General features: G+C 35.8%; 1 protein-coding gene across 1 annotated transcript in view; it reads left to right on the forward strand.

Annotated features, from left to right (window-relative positions):
* Positions 1–25171, forward strand: part of LOC122788675 (extracellular calcium-sensing receptor-like) — a 140752-nt gene that overhangs the window by 30147 nt on the left and 85434 nt on the right. Inside the window, exon 2 of the mRNA XM_044055570.1 lies at positions 14996–15838. Coding sequence (XP_043911505.1) covers positions 14996–15838 — 843 coding nt within the window. The remainder of the gene's footprint in view (positions 1–14995; positions 15839–25171) is intronic.

Genomic DNA, 25171 nt, shown 5'->3' on the forward strand with positions numbered 1-25171 from the left:
CCTGAATGATTTCTTGACATGCTATTGGGATTGTTTATTCTTGTCAACCTTAGTAGACTAAATTTAGAATATATCAAACTGGTTAATAACCATAGGTTTAATATTATAATTATCCTATAGAATGATAACATACTTTCCAACAAGTAATGTCAGGCTCAGAGTATAGTGCCGACGATAGGACGATAGGGAGAGGGATACTTTGATGCATTGTCATCTTAAGTGTAGGGGTTATAACAACCCCATGGATAAAAAGGGGTTTGTGGTACAGGTGCTGATACTACAATGTTTCTTATGTTTTTTTTTTTTTTTTTTTTTTACTTGCCTAAGCATATTATTCAAACTAAAAGGAAACTAAAACTGTTTTTTTTTTATTCACAGCTATACACAAACAAGAACTGTTATTCATTATTATGCCATCTGGAATACAAGTTCAATTAAATCTACATATAGCAGTATTTAAATATGAAGGTGATCTCAGTGAATGTTAATGGTTTGAATCATACATGTAAGAGGCTAAGTTTATTTAAATATTAAAACTATAAACCCACAACTGATATTTCTGCAAGAGACACATTTATTAACTGAAGACCTTAATTTACTCAGCTTCAATGGTTGTACAGTATTAACAAGTTCATCACATAAGAAGAAAAAAACAAGAGGGGTAATGATTTTATGGAAAACAAATCTGCCATTCTGCCAAAATTAATAAGCTCATATCAAGATAAATCTGAGATGCTTTGTATGTCAACTATCTCAATAAATGGTAAACTGTAGACTTTTATTGATTTGGGAACTTGATAATAGCTGAGGATTTAAATTGTATACTAGATGATAGAGACACTGACTATACATACCAGAAGGAAAACTGCAACATCAATAACACTAGCAGAATTTATTTGTTGAACTATATCATCTTAAAGATGTTAATGAATATGCAAAGATTCTCTACATTATATATTTTTTTCACACAGGTATAACACAAACTCAAGAAAAGATAAAGTATGTATATATATATATATATATATATATATATCAAAGGAAATAACCAGCTTTTTAGCAATGTTAAAGTAATCTCTTATCCATTAACACACCCCAATGCAATTACTAGTGAAGTAGAAGTTCATAACAAACAAAAGGTGACAGCCACTAGAATACCATCCTATATAACAAATCTAAAAGAGTTTAAAGAATTTTATATAAAAGAATTACAACTATTTCTTGAATTAAACATAAATGAAGACACTCCATAAATCTATATATGGGATGCATTAAAAGCATACATATATGGAAAAACATTAACTTGGTACAAAAATAAAACGAAACAATGGGACGTGCAATTAACTTCAAAAAGAAATAGATATTATTAAACTTAATATACAAAAAGGACATAGTCAATTAACTAATGATTTAGCAATGAAAAATAAAGAATATACTGAAATATTACATCATAAAATAATGATAGAATGAGAAAAAAATCAAACGTATTTCTTATTCAGTGAACCCAAAGAATCAAAGGAAAATAGCAAACAGAATGAAGAAAGTTATTAAAATGAAACAATTAAAAGAAATATATAATCCCAACATTAATAAGAAAGTCTCAGACTTAAACAGCATACTAGAAATATTTCAGTCACACTATCAAAAAATTATTACTAGCAACACAGAGATGAAATCTAAAGAAACAATTAGAAACTTCCTTCAGACTAATATAAACATCAAGATACAGGAACAGCAGAGTAGACACATTGACAAGCAGATAACAATGTCCGAGTTGCAGAATCAAATTAAAAAACTGAAACCCAATAAAGCACCAGGATATGACAACATAACACCAGAAATGTATAAGGTATTGCCCAAAGATGCTAAACAGTTCTTGTTTTTAACCAGGTTAAACAAGGAATATTAGTTCCGCCTTCTTGGAAATAAAGTTTAACCTTACCTATTCTGAAATCTGAAAAAAAAAATCCTCAAAATGTTCTTCCTACAGGCCCATTTCAAAGTTAAATGTAGATTACAAAATGTTTATGGCCATACATACAGAGAGAATTAAACATATATTACCATCATTAATTAATCACAACCAGACAGGTTTCATAAAAGATAGAAACACCCATGATAATATTAAAAGAATTCTTGCCTTGATAGATTATGTTGATATAAGTAAGAGAGACATGACTCTGGTGAGTCTAGACATCAATAGTGCCTTTGATTCAATAGATTGGAATTATTTACCATGGTACTAGAAGAATATGTTTTTCACAACAATTCACATTCTTAATTAAAACACTATATGAAAATTCTCTTGCCTATGTTAAGATTGGGTCATGTCTCTCTACTTCTATAACTGTTAGAAAAGGAACTAAGCAAGGATGCCCATTTTCACCTTTACTGTTTGCATTAGTAATTGAGCCTTTTGCTAACTATGTTAGAATGAACACAAGTATTAAAGGCATAGTACATGGGAATAACTTAGAAATGAAAATGCAATTATTTGCTGATGACATCCTGTTGACAATATCTGATAAAGATAAATCATTAAATGAATCATTCCAAACAATGAACTTCTTTCAAACTATTTCTGGCCGTGTATTTAATGAAATCAAAACTAAAATGTTATTAATTAACTCAAATAAAAGGGAATTAAATGATGACTTTGTTAAGTGCTTAGCACCTGATAATAAAATGAAATACATAGGTATCTTATTAACTAGCAACACTAGAGAAACAATACATATTAACTATATTCATATACCAGGTCAAATAAAATCATTAATGCAGAAATGGAATAAGATGTTTTATACAATGGAAGACAGGTTGTATATAATTAAATTAATAATTTTCCCAAAATTGTTATATTATATACAATCCTTTTCCATCTCTCCTACTAAGAAAATTATACAGCAATACAGTAAAATGATGCTGAATTTCCTTTAGTTTAACAATAAGCCTAGAATAGTGCTTAACAACCATTAAAAGGGTTGGGAGAAGGGTGGAATTAATCTATCAGATATAGAGATTTATTCATTGGCATCTATTACTAAAACAGTTACTCTATGGCTGAACTCAACCTATACAGCCAAATGGAAATTAATTCATGAATCTATATGTAATATCATTAATAACTCAGCCTAAAAACAAAAAGTGCTTAAAGAAAAAGAAGTGATTTATTGGCATCAACTACTCAATGGCAATACATTACTCACACTAGATCAAATAAAAAGGAAATTTGAGTTAGATGATAAGTTGTGGCCTCCAATACAACAAATAAGAGAGTACATCACAAATAAGCTGGAATTGATGACACCAACTTTTAAAGATAATATTCCTAAGTTCATAGATCTTGTGATACTTTTAATAAATAATACTTAATAAAGGACAATGTTATCTATCCAAAATTCATAGGACACTTAAAGAAACAAAGAACTATACCAATAATAGTTATTGGAATTATTATAATCAGGTTAATCGAAAGGATCCTGATAAAAATGAAAAATAAATGATCCTTTTATCACGAAGCCTTAACACCAAGTCACTTCAGTGGAAACTATATGCATGGAAATTCCTACGTAGATCCTTTCTAACTCCTCATAGATTACAACTAATTAATAAGAAACATACTGATTGTTGGAGATGTAAAACACATACAAAAGCAGATTAGGAACACATATTTTGATTGTCATTCACTGAATAAATATTGGTTTGAAATTAATTATTTCCTTCAAACAATTTTTAATGATACTTTTCAGTTAATCAAGTCATTAGTTTTGTTTAATGTACCCATACCACAATGTGTCCCAAAAGTAAAATATCCTTTACTGTGGACATTGCTTGCCATTGCACATAAAGCCATAACAACTTACTGGAAGAATAAAGCATCACCAACTTTTCAAGATTTCAAGAAAATCACAGACTTTATGTCTCAAATGGAAGTAGCAACCATAAAGAAAAGAACTGATAAGACATCATACATCACTTATTGACAGAAAGTTGATGAAATATTTATCTGATTAGTCAGCACAGCATCGTAATACAAATTGCATATTGTATATGGAAACATGATGTTCCAGATGGCATACTTAGGCAATTGTATATAGTTTCTTTTGTAAATAGTTGACTAGTTGATTATGTTATAGTATTGTATGTTTCACTATTTATGGCACAATCTATTTGAAGATATGGAAAAAATGTTAATAAAAATGTCTTTGAGTAAAAAAAGCATGCTAATACAAAGGCTGTAACAAGTTTCTAAGTAGATGTTCTCAAGTGTCCCTGATTTTGCAGAATGTCTCTGATTTTTTCTGTCTTATTCTGATCTTTTTCTTGTAAGGATAATGTGTACTTTTTCTGACAAATCAATGACTACTACAGTCTGTAAATAATGATGGTTGACTTTGGAGTTTTAGACTTAACTTCAAAAAGCATTCTACTGCAAAGGCTGTAGCAAGTTTCTGAATATATTAAAGCAATTGCAGTCCCTGAATTTGGTCCTTTATCTTCCATTCTTTTTACCATTCTACTTAATTCTTGATATAAGAGGTTGAGATGTATGGGGGGGGGGTTGCAATGCATTCGGACAGCAGTAAACTGAGACGATAAATCGCTATGTAACTAAAAGTAGCAATTTGGCCATATTTTCTTTTAATTTATATCACAGTCAAACATCAGCATTATACTCAACTAGAGGCTCCCAGTGGGTCCGTCTGTGTAAACAGGTATGACTGCATTCTGTTTCAAATAAAAGTCATTGAGGCATAAATCGTGTTGTGGCAATGAACTTTATTCAGAACAGGTTTTAGCAGTATACTGAGATTACATAGAGCAAATCTCAGTAATCTACAAAATCCACATACCTCTTCCTAGGTAGCAAACATTGAAATACTCTTAACATTAATAATTCACATGCTCGGATTACTACACCCCCTAAAAATTTCTCATCTGACAATTACCTTTGATGTTCCCACATTTAGTATATCTAATAGTGCTCTGTTCATACAAAAGTTGTTCTAGCCAAGGTCACAAACCCAATGATATCCTGTCTGCATGTTTCTAGCTCTTCTCCTAGTCAAACAATGTTTAATAATGTCATTTTGTTAATAACATAAAAATCAGAGTTGTGCTTTCTTAAAAAGAGTTGCAATAAACAGTGGTAGCATAATATTCAGACTTCGTAGAACACAAATATTCTTTCTGGCCTAGCATGCTTAGAAGCAATGTAAATCTACTTGAAGAAATTCCTTCTAACACTTGTGCTTTAGTATTCAATTCTTTTAACAATCTAAGCAGGATGCGTGCGGTAGTCGATAGCAAATAATCATTGTCAGACTGTTGCATCAAGTAGTGTAGGCAATTAGTGCTTGGTTCTATGGTTGAATTTTTGGCTGTTATTCCTTTTGCATGGTATCTGTATGGACTACCTGCCTCTGTGTGGATTTTAACCTTATGCTTTCAGTTCCTGTCACAGACCCTCAACTGTATAATATATTCCTCTGGCCATTTGCAGTTTTATTTTCATACCAAATGAACATACAGTCTGAGCAAACAGAAGGTAAATATTTTTCTTTGCAGGGGAGGAAGGCAGGCAATATTTCCAGATTTTATATATACATATATATATATATATATATATACATACATATATATATATATATATATATATATATATATATATATACATATACATATATATAGTGAGTATATGACAGAGGTTAGAAGCATCAAATGTTTGAATGCAAAGGCATGCACTGTAACAATCTGAATCACAAAGATTTGAAGCAAAGCTAAAAACCTGCATCCCACACCCCCTGCAAATTATGTATACTAACTTTGAGATCTCACTACAATGGGGAAAGGGCAGATTCCCAATTCCCACTGTACTGCAATCTCATGCACCTAAACAGCAGCAGCAAAATTAAAAGATTTGAAAAGTTTGTTTTTTGATAAGTTCATTTTCATTCTCTGCAGCCATAAATTCAATTGAGGTGTTAAGCATTTAAAAGGAACTCATCTACATATATATATATATATATATATATATATATATATATATATACACACACACACACACACACACACACAGATGTAGATATAGATACAGATATAGATATTCTTGTATTTGTCTTCTCAAGTTTTTGGGTAGAACTACTGTTTTGTTAGCTTTGAACATTAAGCTTTAGGCACAACTTATTTTTCCTTAAAAGAAAACAAAGGCTAAATTTCTTTCCATATTCATGAGGTTTCTTCATGTCATCATTAAACCAAACAGTTGTACAAAAAGCTCTAAGATGCACCTCAGGGTTGTAGAACCCTATGACTTCTGGGGGCCTAGTGGCTTCCAGAGTCCATGCTTAATTCACTTACATCCTACAGACTTACTATAGTAGAATATATCATTTAGGGCATATTACAATCTAAAAGCAGTGGTGGTGCTGCGGTAGCATTGTCGCCTCACACTAAGATGCTGTCCGGTTCGATTCTCAGCTAGGGCATCTTCTGCGTGGAGACATGCGTGAATGGGCGTACCTTCGTTGAAGGTTGTGCATCAGGGCTGGTAACTCGGCACGTGAAAATCAACTGCCAGTCATTAGCAGACCGGAGTTCCGCTGTGGCGACCCCTAACCGGGAAAAGCCGAAAGACACAACAACAATCTAAAAGTAAGACAAAGTGTGAAAAATCAAGAAGTGTGAAAAAGCTGGAAAGAAGTGATATAAATGGGTGGTGGGGTGGTGTAGGGCCAGGATGAAGGGAAAACATGGCAAGGAATGGGGGGTGCAGATGGGGCTAGTGTGAAATAAGGGTCCCTCTAAGTCCTTTGTCTGGGGCTCCTTTTCACATACAACTGGTCTTGTGGATTGCAGTCCAACAAATGAAGTGTATACATATATTTTCAGTGGCTATATTGAGTCTGTGCATATTCAGGTAATCTGTGGATGAAAATGAATGACAGCATCTGTTTGAGCACAGGTAATGATCAGTGACACTTTGTAATAGTGTTCCACCCCATTTCATCAAACTACACCCATTCAATTGCTTTCTGCAGCCACCCCCACTCCTTGTATTGAAGTAATCAGCCACCATATGATTGCACCATGACCGAAAAGAATAACATGGGCAAAGGGCAATGTATAAATGAATGAATGGATCAGCAAATAAATTAACTAATTAAAACTACATGCAAATTTTAACCTACAATAAAAATGCAAATTCTAAAAGGAATTAATGTACTAGTAGTGCACTGGCCAAATATATTGGTGCTCACAGTCACAAAGTTTAATTTAACTTTCTTTTGTCTGAAGTTGTTTTGAAAAAGTTCTGGGTGATCACAATGAAAATAAGGTCATAGTAAAGAAAGCAGGCTGCAGATTCACTTAATTGAGCCTTATCAAACTAAAATGTGTTGTTTTAGAGCTTAACAGACAGACATATTATATCAATTATTATTATAAATGCATAAAGCCTTTCCATTGTTCATATGATTTTAAGGGTTATCCATTTAAATGTTTATTTGTCTGATAATGATTTAAACATCAAAGCATCAAAAGATGACCTGTTATTGGATTAAGTTAATGAAGCTTTTATTTTATTATTATGATTATGATTATGATTATTATTATTATTATAATTATTATTATTATTATTATTTGGGGTGGTTAATAGCAGGAACATTACAGAATTTAAATCAATAGATAGGCAAATATCTCCAAATGTAAAAGAAAGTACCTTAAGAGGGGCAGAGACTTTAATGTGGCACAGACTGTCTGATTTCAGTTAGCAGCTAATGTGTTGGAGGAACTGGGGGGTGGGTTGGGAAGGAGCTGCAGTGAGCCACTCACCTATTCCAGGAGGGATGGAGGGGGTTCTGCCTGCAATCTCCCATGTCTCCTCTGATGTAGTAGTGCTGTAATTGCATGGCAGATAGTCACTGAATTGAACACAGAAGGGTGCTAGAGTTAACTGGTGCAATACAAAGTGCTGCTCATCATGTCAAGCGTCACTGCTCATTTAGGGCATAACAGCTAATCTGTGCCATACAATGCCAGTGTATGTGATGCTGCCAGATTACTCTGATCTACATTTCCTCTTCCCTTTCTCAGTTTAGTGATCACCAGCTGGTTCAAGACCTGTGGGGTGGTACCACAGACATTAAGGATTGATTGCAGCATAACTGAGGAGCAGATGGTTTGCTAGAAGATACACAAAGGGGAAGAAAGAAAGCAGTTTGAAAAAGAAGTGCATTATAGCGCTTTTTGCACTAATCTAATAAATACCTATTACTGTATATGTGTACATGCAAGCAGAGAGGACTGGGACATTGGCTAGTGTAGCAGCAGCAGTACCGCAGAGACATTGGTCCTTACGCCAGCAGCACCAGTACTGCAGAGGCATTTGTCCTTATGCCCGCAGCAGCAGCAGTACTGCAGAGACATTGGTCCTTACGCCAGCAGCAGCAGTACTGCAAAGGCATTCGTCCTTATGCCTGCAGCAGCAGTAGTACTGAAGAGGCATTCATCCTTACGACATCAACAGCAGTAGTACTGAAGAGGCATTCATCCTTACGACATCAGCAGCAGTAGTACTGAAGAGGCATTCATCCTTACGACATCAGCAGCAGTAGTATTGCAGAGGCATTTGTCCTCACTCCAGCAGCAGCAGTAGTATTGCAGAAGCATTTGTCCTCACTCCAGCAGCAGCAGTAGTACTGCAAAGGCATTTGTCCTTATGCCAGCAGCAGCAGTAGTACTGCAGAGGCATTTGTCCTTACGCTAGCAGTAGCAGTAGTACTACAGAGGAATGCATCCTTATGCTGGACTTTAGTGTCAGAAGTAGAGCTGAGATATAAGATGAAGTCTGCATTTTCTGACTGCCTTATGCCCCATCCTCTGCTGTGCTTATGCACACTGGATAGTGACTTAAAGGATGAGATCACAGAGATGTCTGGCAGAAATGAGGATGATTCACAAGAACCTGAGAATCACTATTAATGACGGACTGAGGGTCTTGGCAATGCGGGAGGGCCATGAAGTACAGCTCCATTTTAAAAAGAATTAATTCATATGGTTTGACACCATATGGTAATGTCCATGGGTTCCTCACATAAGATGTGTATCAGGCATAGCCCATTGGAAGGTGCCACTGGTGTAGATCCAGTATATGTTGTAAGGATTACATCTCTCAACTTGCTTAGGATCACCTGAGATCCCACAGTATGATTTGGAGACATCTGCTGTAGATACGGTGGCATGGTTCACCTTGCTCAGTTTGCTACATATGCATATATTTTAGAAAACAATGGTGATGATAATGCAGACAGTTAGTAAATATGTGCATTTCAATTCAGAATGTATATTTGTATTTATGTGCATCCTCTGTATATCATCAACATATTTATCCTCATTACATGCGTGTCATAAGCTCGTAAAACAATCAGAATCACTATCCTAAAGTACTATCTCAGCCATGGTTAAACTAATAATAATAGTAATAATCACATTTCTACATGCCATAGTCTGTTGTCTCATACCTGTTACTTCATTCCCATTCATTGTTAAATTTTTTGTGGCACGTATGTCTTCTGCTTTTCCTGCACGTCTGACAGGTCAACATTTGCCTTTACTTGTTAATGTTTCCTTGATCTGATATAATTTATCTTAATATACTTTTCTTAATCCCCAGATGTTTCAGACTTCTTGAATTATATTAAACTTATTCTATATGCTTATATTTAACTGTATTCCAAGTTTCCAACATGGCTGATTTTACCAATTGGATTATTTTGGTAAAAATACATTACCTGTCTAGCCCATTTACAAACATGAAATCAAAATAATTTTCCTCACTTATTGTTTGCTTCTTTACTTTTCAAAGTCGCTTTATAATTAAAATAGTTTCCCAAGGGATCAATACATCTAAGAATTACTTAATTGATAATCCTTCAATTCCCATGGTTAATTCGGTAAATTAAAATCTCCCATGTGAAGAAATTGGCTGTAGTTAAAATGTCTTCTTCAGGTTAAGTAACAGACAAGAGTTTGCTTCCATTGTGCCTGCTAGTTTTACTGGGCAGTAGTATCGAGATTGTGTGGTTTCCTTGCACTTGTGCTCTAAAACCAGCATCTTTACATTAAGAGGGTTTTCTGACTGCACTCTTGTGGCAGAAGGGTGCTACAGCAAACCTGTCTGAGTTGAGGGCTGCTGGCTGAAAACTTCTTGTGTGTTTTCCTGATTGGTCTGTAGGACTTGCTGTTGTAAAACTTGTTTTTGTAATTCTATAAAAGCCCAATGTTTGAGTTAGGCTGCTCTCCATGCAGCGGCGGTTAGCAATACCCTTTAAGGATGCAAACACTATAAAATAAAATTTTCCCTTAGAATAACTATCTCTGCAACATTCCCCAGTCCCCCTTCTGCTCTAGGAGTATCTGAGTTGCATGCAGTGCAGCATCATCTTGCTGGATAGCTGCAGTTCACACTGAGTATAGTAGTTCACATGCTACATCCCAGTTCAGTTAAATCTCTCCACTCTTCTCCCTGGTTAAACACATAGCAAAACACCTGAAACCATGGACAGACACTTTCCGTTATCTCTGTGGCCAGCCTGGTGGACATGGGCATCCTGAGGCAATGTAACAATTGTCCCATGTATACTGACAACCACTTAATCCTGAAACAAACACAGTATGTAAGAGATGTATTTAAGTATGAAAATTGAGACATGATTCTCACATACTGACAAATCAAATGACAGGTTGTCAGCACACACACATCATTTCCCTCACTAAACAAGAACACTACACACAAACACATATATGTGGAGGCACTCACAAGTCACTTACCAAAACCTCAGAAGCCACCCGTATACTCCCTCAGAAATCACATACAAACAAAACCAAGTGAACACCAACCACTACACATAAAAATACACGTCTCCATAAGGAAGCCCCTAAGGTAAAACACCACACATTCAAACATCTGGATTGTAGCAGACTCCATAGTGAGACACATGGCTTCCCCCCCTTACCAGGTTGGATAAAGAGAGGGTTACAGTCAGTTGTCTGTCAGGGGCCAGGATTCACCAGATCATGCAGACACTCGGGTCACTCAATCACAAGTACCAGTATGACTCACTCATAATCCGTGCAGCAGTGAATGACCTGAGACATATCTACCTGTACTAGATGAAGACAGACATGACAGATCTCTCTGAATATGTGTTGCAGGCTGGTATAAGCTTGCTTTGAGCAGCATTCTACCCTCAATAAGAATGATACCACAATACAAACAGAAAATGACTGACTTCAATAATTGTCTTAGCTACTCGTGTCATTCCACAGGGATCCAGTATTTGTCATCCTGGAACAACACGACTGACAGACCACGCTGCTTTGCCAGAGATAGTCTGAACCTGTTACCACTAGGATCTCGAATACTGGCCAAGGCATTAGCCACCCCATATGCCTTATTTAGGCAGTGCCAAACTGACAGACCTATCAATGAAAGAAATTCTTCTACTGCTAAGCTGAAGGTAATATTGCTGAATGCTAGGAGTCTTAACAAGAAACTGCACTCCCTGTAAGCTCTCCTTAACCTGGAGAATGCTGACATCTGTGCAGTTATGGAAATGTGGTTCAATACCCCAGCAGTGCAAGGCTACAATGCCTATCACACATTCAGACCATGCTCTGAAAAGGAAAAAATTAAAGGAGGAGGTGTTTCTGTTTACATAAAAAGCAATCACTTCTATTCTGGTCAAGCAGGATGACTTGCTTGAGCTACTCCATGTCCAGCTGATCATAGGCAAAATTCCCCACCATATCATCGCTAGCTACAGGTTCCCAACCATGAAGCATCAAAACCATTCTGCATACCTGAAGTTATTAGAATCACTTACCATTCAGTCCAGGACACTACTCATGGGTGATTTTAACTACCCCCTCCATAAACTGTGAAACATATATGAACACTAACATGCAGACTCAGAAATTACTGGACTTTGTGCAAATGCTCTGAAACAGCTGGTCTGCACTCTCACTAGGGGCTCAAATATCCTTGACACAATAGTCACAAACATGGAGAAACAATGTAACCCCCTCCAGAGTAATGCCATCATTGGTGAGATCTGATCATAAAACAGTCTCTTTTGAAATAAATACAATGGTAGTAACCTCCATCAAATCCTAACCCCCTAAAGAATTTTTCCAAATCAAATTACTTCCTATTATGTAATAGCATAGGCAATTTTAAAGCTCCCCTAACCACAAAAACACACAGACCTATGCAAAATTATACACAAATGCCCTGGACAACAATTTAAACAACTGCACAGAAACAGCAATACCTGACCAAACTAACCCCAAGTCTATCCAGAAAAGCAAGTCACCCTGGGGGGCCACTGGAATAAACAGACTATACAACAAAAGGAAGAAAATCCTGTCTAGAAGTAAGTGGGAAGGAGCACAACAGAGAAAAAAATTCCTTGTTAGTCTCAACAGGCAAATCAGGGAACTAGTCAAATCTTCAAAAGCTAAATACGAGACTGAAATAGCCTCCCAAGCAAAGGATAACCACTAAGCATTTTTTAGTTATGTTGGAAATCTTAAGAGGAAACACTTAATGTGCTGAGTAGGCCATAGATGATACTACCTATACTCAGCCAGAAATAGCAACCCCACTGCCAAATAAATTAAGTTCATACTTCACCCCTCATCACCTCTGGTCACTCCCCATAAAAAAAAACCTACCATTCCTTTGCCTGTTATCACAAAAGAAAAGGTCATCACTGCATGCTCTAAAGCTAGAAACATGGCATCAATAGACACTAACAGAATCCCAGGGTGCCTATTAAATATCTTGAAACATGACCAAGCAGACTCACTTGGGTATGTGTTTAACCAAAGTCTCCAGACAGGCTTTATTCCAATAGAGTGGAGGACAGCAACAGTCATCTCTCTGCACAAGAGGGTACCATCAAGTGACACAGGAAATTACTGAACCATAAGTCTGACTAGCCTCATATGGAAGGCTATGGCAAGGATGATCATGAACCTGATTAACTACGACATAAGAAATCTCTAGACTCTAGACCCAACTCACTTTGGCTTCATCAATGGCAGGTCCTGCCTGCTCAATCTGGTTGACTTCTTTGAGAAGCTCACCAAGGCCATGGATGAGGGTAAAACAGTGCATACTGCCTACCTTGACCTGGCCAAGGCATCTGACACAGTATCCCACTTGGTTATTATAAACTCACAAAATTGGGCATACCCCTGTGCATCAGATGATTGATAGCCAAATGGTTCATGGATAGGACACATGTTGTTAGAGTGAGGAAATACACATCCAGCAAGAGGCTAGTCACCAGTGGAGTACCACAGAGCTCAGTGTTGAGCCCCCTCCTGCTTGGAATATACTTCCCAAATGTCAAAGTAAATGTGGATGGCCTTTGGCTGATAACGTTTGCTGATGACTGCAAGTTGGGGACAATCACTGGCTCCCCAAATTATATTGATATCCAACAGAAAGTTCTGATGCAGACTAATGATTGGTGTCAGAGCCATGGCCTCAAACTAAATGTGAAGAAGGGTATAATAATACCTTTTGGGAACTCAAGTACCCCTATAAATTACAACATTAATAGAACCCCCTAAGAGTGGACCCAATGATGAGAGATCTGTGTACTCAGGTAGATAGTAATCTGAACTTTGACCACCATGTGTCCATGGTGCTGGGGAAATCCTTCTATGTTTCTCATCTTATAAGTAAGGGCATGGTATGCAGAGCTAATGATGTCATAGCACCACTGTACTCAGCCCTCATCAGACAAATAAATTGAGTACAATGCACCCTTTGGCATATACCTTGCCAGGCACTTGTAACTGTTGGAGCATCCTTAGAGATTTCTCAAAAAAAAAAAAAAAACAGTGTATAACCAACATGTCATATGTGGACCGATTAAAAGCCCTGTCAATGTATTCAGTTTCCTACTGATTACTAAGAGGTGATCTGTGTATGACCTACAAGGAAATCTCTGACCCAACCCTGATGGAAATGTTTTCATGTTGCATATTCACAAAACTAACTGCACGAGGGTTACCCAGTCCAAAGATCCAGACCTGATTTCTAACATGAGTAGATCATGCTGGAAAGATAGATATGTGTCGCAGATGTTGCCCCTCCTCTGGAAGAGACTTCCTATTAACATGAAGTAGAATCCTTCTCTGACCATCTTCAAGAGCAATCTGGACCGATGAATGGGGAATTCCAAATTCTTTCCTGGGGTGGCACCAATGTCTCTTATGGACAAGAGGTTTCTTTTAAAAAATAGTGAAAACCCCATTTGTTGACCCTTGTTAACTTTCCCCAAGGGAACTGAAAATTGGGTAAAATCTGAGTAAACCTAGCTAGGCTGGTAAGGGCTCTTGAGCCATTAGCCTACTAATCTCATTTCAACTTATCAACCTATGGAATCCACTCCAGCATCTAAGTCAACAGTTCTAGCATCTGGTAACCTATAAATTAAAGCTATGCATGACAACACATTTTTTACATCTGTGTTAACCATACAAGTTATTATTTTTTTTATCCAGAATTTATCTTACAGTTTAATTTTTAAATCACTCATTCATTCTTTCTTTGTATAAAATTCAAATCCCTAACCATATCCCTTACTAGGTTATATTAGCTGATGACAGGATAAAGCTTTTTGGTCTAATTTTTTTTTTATTATTATTATCAGCTGAAAGACAGTGCAGTAGAATGGAATATCCTTCTGTCAGTCATGACAGCAACATGAAATTACTAGTCCCAAATTCTACTGCCTGTACATTTTACTATTACTTGTATTCGCTGTTCTTATTGTTTGTTTCAAAGCTATTCAGGGATCAGGTCCCAGCTACTACAAATAAGATGCAGTTACTGTTTACATGTTTATGATGCCAACTGTTTGTAACTGAGATGCATACTGGAAATTTTACATTTTTCATTCTGCAAACTAATTTGTTTCAGATCAGTCATGGAGCTGTACATTCCAGGTTAAGTAACAAACAAGAGTTTCCTTCCTTTCTACGCACTATACCTGGCATGGTATTTCAGGATTACGCTTTGGCTCAAATAATTGATCACTTTGGCTGGAAATGGGTAGGAATTCTAACAGCAGACAATGACTTAGGTCAGTCAAGCACCCAAAACCTGAAAACAGAGATCCAGAGATCTGGTGCTTGTGTTGCATTTACAGAGAAAATATATCCACAGTACTCAAAAGAAAAGTTTCATAAGATTGCGGAGTTAGTTATAAAATCCTCTGTGAATATTATCATTATCAACAGTGATGAAGTATATGCAAGAGTAACTCTTGATGCTCTAAAGGCACATAATATAACTGAAAAAACTTTAATTCTGAGTGCATTGTGTACAATAACGCCTGGATTTTTCACAAAACAGACATGGAGTTTGATAAATGGTGCTTTAGGACTAACTCCCTCTACTAATGACATGCCTGGCTTCAATGAATTCCTCTATAATGCAAGACCTTCAGAGTCTCCAAAAGATGTCTTTTTAAGAACATTCTGGAAGGAATATTTTAAGTGTGACTGGCCAGTGAAAAATGATTCTCAAACAGAAAATGATGAAGTATTGAATAAAGAAATGAACTACTGCACAGGAAATGAACATGTGGAAGATCTTGATGCAAATTTATTTGAGCTAAATGATCTGAGTTATACCTTCCATGCTTATATTGCAGTGTATGCATTTACACATGCCTTAGATAATCTTATCAGGTATAGTCCTGGGAATGGATCCTTTCATAATGGATCTTATTCTAATATTCAGAATATTCAGCCATGGCAGGTAATTTGCAACTTTGCCAAAGCGACACTTTTTACAAAATCTATGTACTGTGTCCATGTGCACAATTATGAATAGCTGTCACTGTTTTATTGATATTAAATGCTATTTATTATACTGGAGAAATATGTTTTAAAATAGACTGCCATAATTTTTCTGACATGTCAAGTTAAAAGCTATGAAAATCTAGATATTTATTCTTACTATCTGAACTCTGTAGGTGCTTCATTATATAAAAAGCGTCCACTTTCGCACACATTCTGGTGAGGAGGTCTATTTTGATTCAAATGGAGATGCTGTCATGATATATTACATTAATAATGTACAAATACCCACACTGGACACATTCTGGATTGTGAAGGTTGGCATGATTGACCCAAAGGCTCCACATGGAGCAAATACCCAAATCAACAGAAGTGCTATTATATGGCATGAAAACAATAAGGTCATACGCATGTTTTGTAGTTTTTTCCTAGCTTGTAGTAATGATTTAATGAGCCTGATGATATTTTCAACAGTTACGTATATGTTTCTGATAGCTGAACATTTCAGTTGAAAGCATTATATACACTGTTAGGGCTTTTGGACTACTTGCCTAAATGTATACAGCATGAAAACTGCTATTCTAAATATACTGCGAAAATTAATGCAATCTAGTTTTATGTATATATCAGCCACAAGACATATAATAAATATAAAATATTAAATCACAATTTGGTTACTGTAAAATTGACCTTTATTCGGTCTAGCCATTTGATAAACAAATACATTCAAATGGACTCAACAATATAAACAAATATGAATAAAACACTTAAGTATTAATTAACAAATTAGTCAGCCAATCAATTAAACAATCAGAATCAGTTGAACAATAAATAATTCTAATTAAGTTCACTGTTTGTACCATAAGTCATTAAAGTATTATACTTTAAAATGAATTCAGCCTCCTTCTTTAATAACTAACTTTGGATTCTTTTACTGTATCTTTAATCCTTCTTTATGGGCTCTAAAACACAAACTTTAAACTTATTAGTGACATAGCTATGCCTCACACAGCAAGAGGTCCTCCCATTCGATTCTCGGCTAGAGCACCTTCTGTGTGGAGTCTGCATGTCCTCCCCACGGTCGAGTAGCATTTGAAAGACATGAGTATAATGGGCGTGCCTTCGTTGAAGGTTGGGCGTCAAGCTGGCACCTCGGCACCGTAAAAATCTACTGCCAATCATTAGTGGACCGGAGTTCCACTGTGGCGAACCCTAACTGGGAAAAGCTGAAAGAAGAAGAAGTGACATAGCTATAGATATTACATGAACCACAAGAATATGTTCCATATAAAACTAGGACATACAATATACTTTTTAAAACATATCAGTGGAGGAAAGGATGAAGCCTGTTTTCATTAAATATGAAATGGTTACATGTTAAGTAGATATAGGTAAGTTATTTTTGATAGCAGAAGCAGTTCTTTAGCTACCTCTGCAGCTGACTATAAAACGAAAGAATGCTAAAAGAAATTCTTAATATTGTTTGTATGCAAACGTTGGTAATATTTCCACTATGCCTATGGAGTATTTTTAAATATAGAGGTCTGTTATGACTTAAGTTAACTTTAATATGTATAGTCTACCATGGAGGATTATATGACCACATGGTAGTCATTTAATTTATTTGCAATATTTTTAACAGGGTTATGTCCCAGCCTAGATACTATGCATTTTTTTCCTCACTCAGAAAGCTACTTGGACAGACTGATTCCACAATTTGTTTTCCTACTGTGCTCTGAAACAACCCCTTGCACTAATATAACACTGCCTGCTATAGTCTCCCTGAGTTTTATGCCATTCCCCTACATCCTAGTATTCTCTAGCTGTTGCTAAGGTGCCCACCAACAGTAATGGTAACAGAACACGCAACACTGAGTGTGTCATCTGGATATATTTTGTAACTGAATGTACCTCTGCACGTGTGTGTGTGTGTGTGTGTGTGTGTGTGTGTGTGTGTGTGTGTGTGTGTGTATAAGAAATAGGTAGATAGGGGTGTGTGGATGTAAGAAGTAGGTAGGTGGGGGTGTGTATGCGTGTATGTAAGAAGCAGGTAGGCGTGTATGTATAACAAGTAGGTAGGTCTGTGTGTGTGTGTGTGTGTGTGTGTGTGTGTGTGTGTGTGTGTGTGTGTGTGTGTGTGTGTGTGTGTGTGAGGGAGATGGGTGTGTGTGTGTAAGTAAGAGGGAGATAGGAGTGTGTGTAAGGGTTGCTGTGTTGCAGTTGTTCACTTTCTTCCACATAACATGGAGTTCATAATTTCACAAGACATTTAGTCTCTTCATGCAGTCAAGTTAATGAAATTATTATATCCAGGGAAAAATAAATTAATACACACTCAGAATTATATTCTTCTTACACCTAAGAACATAAGGGACTTATTTGCCCTAAGCTTTGACTATGCTTCTTTCATTAGAAAACTAGTACCTTTAAAAGTGTTCTCAAAATGTATGGAGTGTTGAAACATCGTCACTGTAATTAGTTAAGTTGTAAGGTTATAACTGTAAATTACTATTGTATAAGCAGGAGTAACCTGGAGGGCTAAATTAATTTATTATTTTATTTAGTTATTTATGCTTTGTTGACTGGTTTAGTCACATTAGGCTACCGGTCTCTTTTCAGTAGAGACCTGAGGTACTATTTATACTACTAGGGAAATTTGAGCAGGCAATCAGGTTACTTCCCCCTCCTTTGTGGCAGGCAGTAGGGTAGAAATGTATCTTGGTGAAGAGAGGAGAATGAGACTTTGAGCACTGTACAGAACACTGGAAGTGATGTGTCTGAATCAGAGAAGGAAGATGAAGGAATAGAGAAATTAATAACAGTTAGTGTTTCTATGGATGGCAATGAGTTTTCTTTGATTTAGTATGGGGCAAGGAATTCTACCCTTTAAAATTACTGATTTAAGTGAAGAAGGTCTAGAGATGCAAGTCTTGTGTAATATGTTGAATGAAGATGAACCTAATGATGAGACAGCAGTACTGTGGTTGGATATTGTACAGAGATGTTTTCCTGGGGAACAGGGAAAACAGAAGTAGTATTGGGCATTGTTGGGAATTGGAGACAAATAATAAAAGAAAACACACATGATTCATTTGCTGCTGGGCAAAAGATTGCTAAAAATAAAGAAAGAGGTAAGTTTTAACTGATAAATGCTTAATGGCTCAACTAGAAAGCAAAAAAGACTTCAATATTGATAAATGTTATATGTAGAACAATATAATTGGCTTAAGCCCAAAAATGTAAGGGCTTTTATTCATAATGGATTAGATACTTTTTTGTAGGATTACTTTTGAGACTTATGAAAAAGTGGAACATTTTTCACTGCATTTAAAGTAAAAAATAAATAAATAAAAACTGAGACACGGAATAATTATGTGATTAAAGGAATAGTTATTATGCTAAGAAGAAAAGAAGAAAAGTAAAGATTCAGTTCATGACTTCTGAAATGACGATTCTAATTTTTTTTTTTTTTTTTGTAAATAAATGTAAAATAATTTTTGATGTTAAAAACATATGATTATAGGAAATTATGGAATGGGGAATGCAAAATTAATTATTTGTTTGGATATAAAGATGGAAAAGTCCTGCATTTACTATGTGTGATTATTGTAAATGGAAAAGGGGTGCCGTTAAAACATGGGAGCCAACCCATACTGTGTTTTCATTGTAGAACTAAGAATTATTTCACAGGTGAATGCAATAATATAAATGTTAGCAATGTGGAGACGTAAGACATAAGGCAAATAATTGTAAAAAAATTCTAGGAAATGTGGTAGCAAATAACTTCTTCAGTTTGAGTGTGAATTTATAGCTGAAGAGGAAATGGTAAATAATGAAAATCTTAGTCAAAGTGAATATGAAGTGAAATGGAATGAAAAAGGAGACGACTTGGTAGAACAAGTGTAAGAAGACAATTATAATGTTGAAGTTCAGAATCAATACGAATTTTTAAACCAGGAGGATGGTGATGAAGACTGCAAAGAAAAAAATGAGGATAAGGGGGCTATAGGCAATGGAGGTAAAAAAGAAAAATAGAAATGATTCCAAAACTACTAAGAAAGGAAAAGGCTAGTTGAAACAATATTTTTTTGAATGTTAGTAGCCTGATAAACGAGAAAAGAAGAACAGCAATTATAAAATTCTGTGTAAAACAGAAATGTGATTTTATTAATTTCAGGATGTAATGTTTTTTGAATGAGAAGATAAGAAAGCAGATGAAGTTGATATGGGGAGAGATGAGATGGAGTTCTGGAGAAGATGTATGTTTTAGGGTAACTACTTTAAGACTATTAAAATTCTCAATATAATAGTTGTTATTTCAAGGACAATTATGGTATATGATGTTAGGGATGTAAATAAGGTGTGGAGATTGATAGGTGTTTATGCTTCTACTCAGAAAAATAAAAGAGAGGAATTATTTCAGGAGATTAAGACATCTGTATTAACTAAAACAGATATTATTATGGGAAATTTGAATTGTAATTTAAGAAGAGAAAATGGAAAGATAGGAAAAGATGTTAAAATAGGAAGGCAATAAATAAAGGACAATTAATTTTGGGAAGAAAAAGAGATTTTACATATACAACAGGGAATTTAAAGACAAATTGAGTATACAATATATATGTGCATATATATATATATATATATATATATATATATATATATAATTCATAATGGATGGTTTGGAGGAAAGAAATATTAGAACTTGTGTGTTTTTTACTCAAACTCATTTGTGTGTTATGACAAATGAAGAAATTAAAGTTCTAGCTGATGAAGTGCAAAAAGCAGAAGTGTTTAGAAGTATATGGAAATGTTATAACAAGATCGTAATAAAATTATATATTTTATGAGAATATTGAGCAATTGAACAAAGAGAATATTTAGCAATGTTGGTTACAATATAAAGAAAAATACAGAAAAGAATATGTAAGATTGGTAAATTGTTTTGGAAAGACAGAAATAAAGAAATATGAATAAACTAAAAATGATTTTGAGAGAGATTTAAAAGAAGATGAAAGGACAGAACATTGAACAATAGACAGACACTTATAAACAGAATTTACTAAAAGCAGAGAGATTAATAAGTAATCAGAAGTAAAATTTCCAAGAAGGTGAAGACATGAAATAAAATCACTGAAAAAATTAATAGGAAAGGTTGGTATAGAAAAGGTAGTGAAAGAGAAATAATATTAGAAGCAGAAGGAAGTTTAAGTAAAATGTACAAAGAGGTGGAAAACAAAGGAATATAAACCAAATAAGTGAAAAAAGTGGTAAAGAAATTGTGAAAAAGATAAAATTAAAAGAGTTAGCTGGTGCTTTGAAAGGAATAAAAAAAAGGCATGCCAGGCCCAGGTCAGTTAACTTGTGAATTCTACAATGAAATGAATGATTTAAAAAATTATTTTTGTACTGGTTTAAAATTTTGTTTAGAAAATAGGGCTACAGGCAAAAGAATATGTGTCAGGGTGGTTAGATTTATGTAATAAACAAAAGGTGATAGAAGGTTATTAAAAATGAAGACCTGTTGCAGTAAATAATGTGGAATATAACATATTAATGAGTATTTTGCAGAAGTGATTAAGTGAAGATTAATTAAACTTATAAGTAGTTTAATGGGTAAGTATATATGCTATTGAAGGAAGAAACTGCAGGGATATGTCATTTATAGTTAAACAGGTTGTGAGAAAAGCTTTATATGACAAAAATAATGCAAATATCATTGTATGTGATGTTGAAAAGCATGTGATAAAGCATGTCATAAAAAATGTTTAAAATATTAAAATAGTATTGGTTTCATGATACGTTTTTATGCAAATTTATGTCAGGTTATAGAAGTTCCTATATATTTGACGTATGCATATAATTTCATTATTATTGCAAATAAAAAGGGATGGATAAAGAAAACTGTGTGGAATATAAGTTTGTAGATTCATACGTGATTACTAGGCTAATGCTCCAGGGGAACTTTTTAAGCCTTGCCATGCTTTTCAAAGTGAGAATAAAACCCTGTACGTTGTGTATGCAAGGTAAACAACTTACCCATTATGTCAGCCTCCAACACTAAAACTGTCTCTATACTGATTGTTGAATGAACACACACACACAAACACACACACACACACACACACACACACACACACACACACACACACACACACACTCAAAGTTGACTGCTGTGAGATTGGAACTCCTACCTATCTAGTTACACAACCTGCAGAACACAGTACTTAATGCTAGTACTGCCACAAAAGTCTGTGTTTAACACTGTCAGCATGCATGTTATAAAGGATGAAATTATCAGTGAATGCTGAGAAGATGATGTTTTGGTAGGAGTGTGTGTGACATAACTGAGGACTCACTAAAAATTGTGTGCTGGTGATAATGCTTTAGCATTTCCCAAATTAGATCAGCTATGCAATAAGAATGGCTTGGAAATGTCAGCAGGTTCATGGTTACTGAACAAGTAGTCTGGAGACCATTAAGGAGCTTAAATTTTTAATTTCTCCAAAGCTCTGTCTGGATAAGTGACTTGTTTAATTTCATACAGTGGATAAATGAAGATGGAAAGATAAAAGCCCTGTACCCTTGCCACAAGAAGTAGCTCATTAACAAGTTGGAGCTTTAGTCCTCTGTGCTAACTGCCAGACAAAGGTAAATAAAGAAAAATGTAAAGGTTTTTCAGATAATGTGAAAATGTCAGGATTTATTTTCCCTAATTCAGAAGTAAAAGTACTGGAGGTTAAATTTGTTAAAGAGTTTTGGATAACTATTCTGAATGAGAGTAGAAATATAATCAATATGTGGAAAACCTTTTTATTTATTTTATATAAATATTTATTTATTACACTCATGGGTTTTGGGGAAATTACAGTATGTAGGGGGAGTATATTTTTTTCCTACAAATTTAGAAAACATTGTTGGAGATGATATTTTCATTTAAATGGGGCTCTTGTTTGAATCCTGTTAGGAGAGAGTTGTTGCATTATAAAGATAAGTGGGTACTTGGTTTAAAATATCCTATTAAATATTTACCATCATTACATTTACTTTGCATTTTTTGGAGATTCTATGGAAAAAGAAATTATGTTGGTGAAATATCATGGGATAAATATATATAAAAATATTTTCCTCAAAAAATGGAAAAGAAAAGAAAAAAGAGAAAAAAGAACAAAAGAAAAAGATTAGATGAGAAAGAAAAATGTTATTTGGATTTCATAGGTTAATAAATGTGTACTAGGCTCAAAACCACAGTGGCTTTTGTAAGACTAGACATGCATCCCAAATCTCTGACAAGTTCTACCAGCCTTGATAAATGGAAAAAGGGGCTTGGGAGACAAAACATTTACAAGCAGTGACCTGGGAGATGAACCATTTACAGGTTGCCTGTGAATATTATAAATATATGTTCCAAACCAGTGATACATTTCATAAGATCATAGGAGGTTACTAGGCTAATGGCCCTGGAGCCCTTGCAAGCCTAGTCAAGAGTTTATCCCCAAAAAAGAAACCTCAGTAAGTACCTGAAACCCCTGTCAATGAGGGATACAGGAGGAACCCCTGGGACATATTTGTGGTTTCCCATCCACTCATCAAGGTTGCACTTGAAGAGGGTCAGCGAGGTACTCTGACATGTATGGGAAGTCTATTCCAGAGATGGGACAGCCTCTGGGAGGTAAATCTGTCTCTCCAGCAGGTTTTTGTTAATGTCGCATATTAGATTCAGCCCTTTCAAGTGGGTAATGCGTGAGGAGTTAGACTTATGGATATGGAGCATCTCTAGTAGGCCGGGATCTGAGATTGCCTTGTAGGTGAGACACACATCACCTCTGAGCAATCTGTATGATACCAAGTAGAGTCATAGTGATTTGAGCCTGTCCACATAGGACAGGTGTAGGAGGCCATGGATTCTCTTTGTGAGGTATAACCGTACCCTTCCAGTTGGTGTAGATGTTTGGAGAGCTACATACCAAATGGGGCGTTATACTCAATTATTGGTCTCATGTGGGAGGAGTATAGAGAAGTAATAACCTCCTATTTTTCTGGATGCAATCCCTTTACTTATGAGATGAACAAAGTAAAAGGCTTTTCTGACCACTGCCGCTACATGATGGCCAAATGTGAGATTGTTGTCAGGTGAGTACCCAGGTCTCTCACCACAGGTTGTGTGCATAGGGGGTTGCTGTTAATGTGGTAATCAGTAGGAGCCATGTTTTTGCCAAATGGTAAATTTTTTTTATTTTAATTTCAGGGCATGACTTTGGCATCAGTCATTTGTTGCTGTGAGACCCTCTTGCAGTATGTTAACATCATTCAGGGAGTCAATGACAGTACCACAAACTTGGTCAGCTACAGGCCTTTTTCTTTGCCTGGACCTCTGAGAAGTAGATACCAAATAGTAGGGGTCCCAGGACAGATCCCTGGGCAACACCACTAGTGACAGATCTGCAATCGGAGGTGGAGGCACCTATTTTGAACTTGTGGGTCCTGTTAATGAGCCAGTTGACCATCCACCTGATGAGATATGGATTTATGCCAAGTTGTGTTAGCTTTTCGATGATGCCAGAGTGAGGGATTGTGTCAAAGGCCTTGGCCAAGTCAAGGTAAGCTGCAGATACTAACTTTTCGTCATCCAGGACCTTGGTGACAGTCTCAAAGAAGTCAACCAGGTTCAACAGGCAAGATCTGCCCTTGATGAATCCGAACTGGGTGTGGTCAAGTGCTTGGAGATTGCCTATGTCCTTGTTTATGAGATCCATAATAATATGCTCCATGGCTTTACAGATCAGACTTGTCAAGCTAATGTGGCAATAGTTTCCAGGGTCAGTATTGGTACCACCTTTGTGCAAAGGGGTGACAATGACAGTTATCCACTCTGCTGGAATGAAGCCTGTACTTAAGCTGTGGTTGAACAGGGTACTCAATGGTGAAGCTAGTTCTTGCTGGAGATGGTGCAGAATACAGCCTGGGATACAATCAGGTCCCATTGAAGCTGTGTTCTTTGCCTTGGACAGGGCCTTTAACACTTGCTCTAAGGAGCTGTGAGGTGCAGGAGAAGTATCAGTGATGTTTACGGGGCCTTTGGGGGAATGGGGGGGTGAAGTTTGCACTGAACCTATCTGCTAGCAGGTTGGCTAAGCCAAAAGGATCAGTGTAAGTGATACCATTAAGTACTAATGCAGAGAAAAACCTAGGCTTTGCCATGGAGGTTTCTGACATAAATGAAGAAGGCTTTGTGGGTTCCCTTTGTTTCAGAGGCTAGTTTCAATTCATACTTGACTTGGAGGTTTTCACT

This window comes from Protopterus annectens, chromosome 14.part0, assembly GCF_019279795.1.
Source record: "Protopterus annectens isolate FY-2018-M chromosome 14.part0, PAN1.0, whole genome shotgun sequence".
In the NCBI taxonomy this organism is placed as follows: Eukaryota; Metazoa; Chordata; order Ceratodontiformes; family Protopteridae; genus Protopterus; species Protopterus annectens.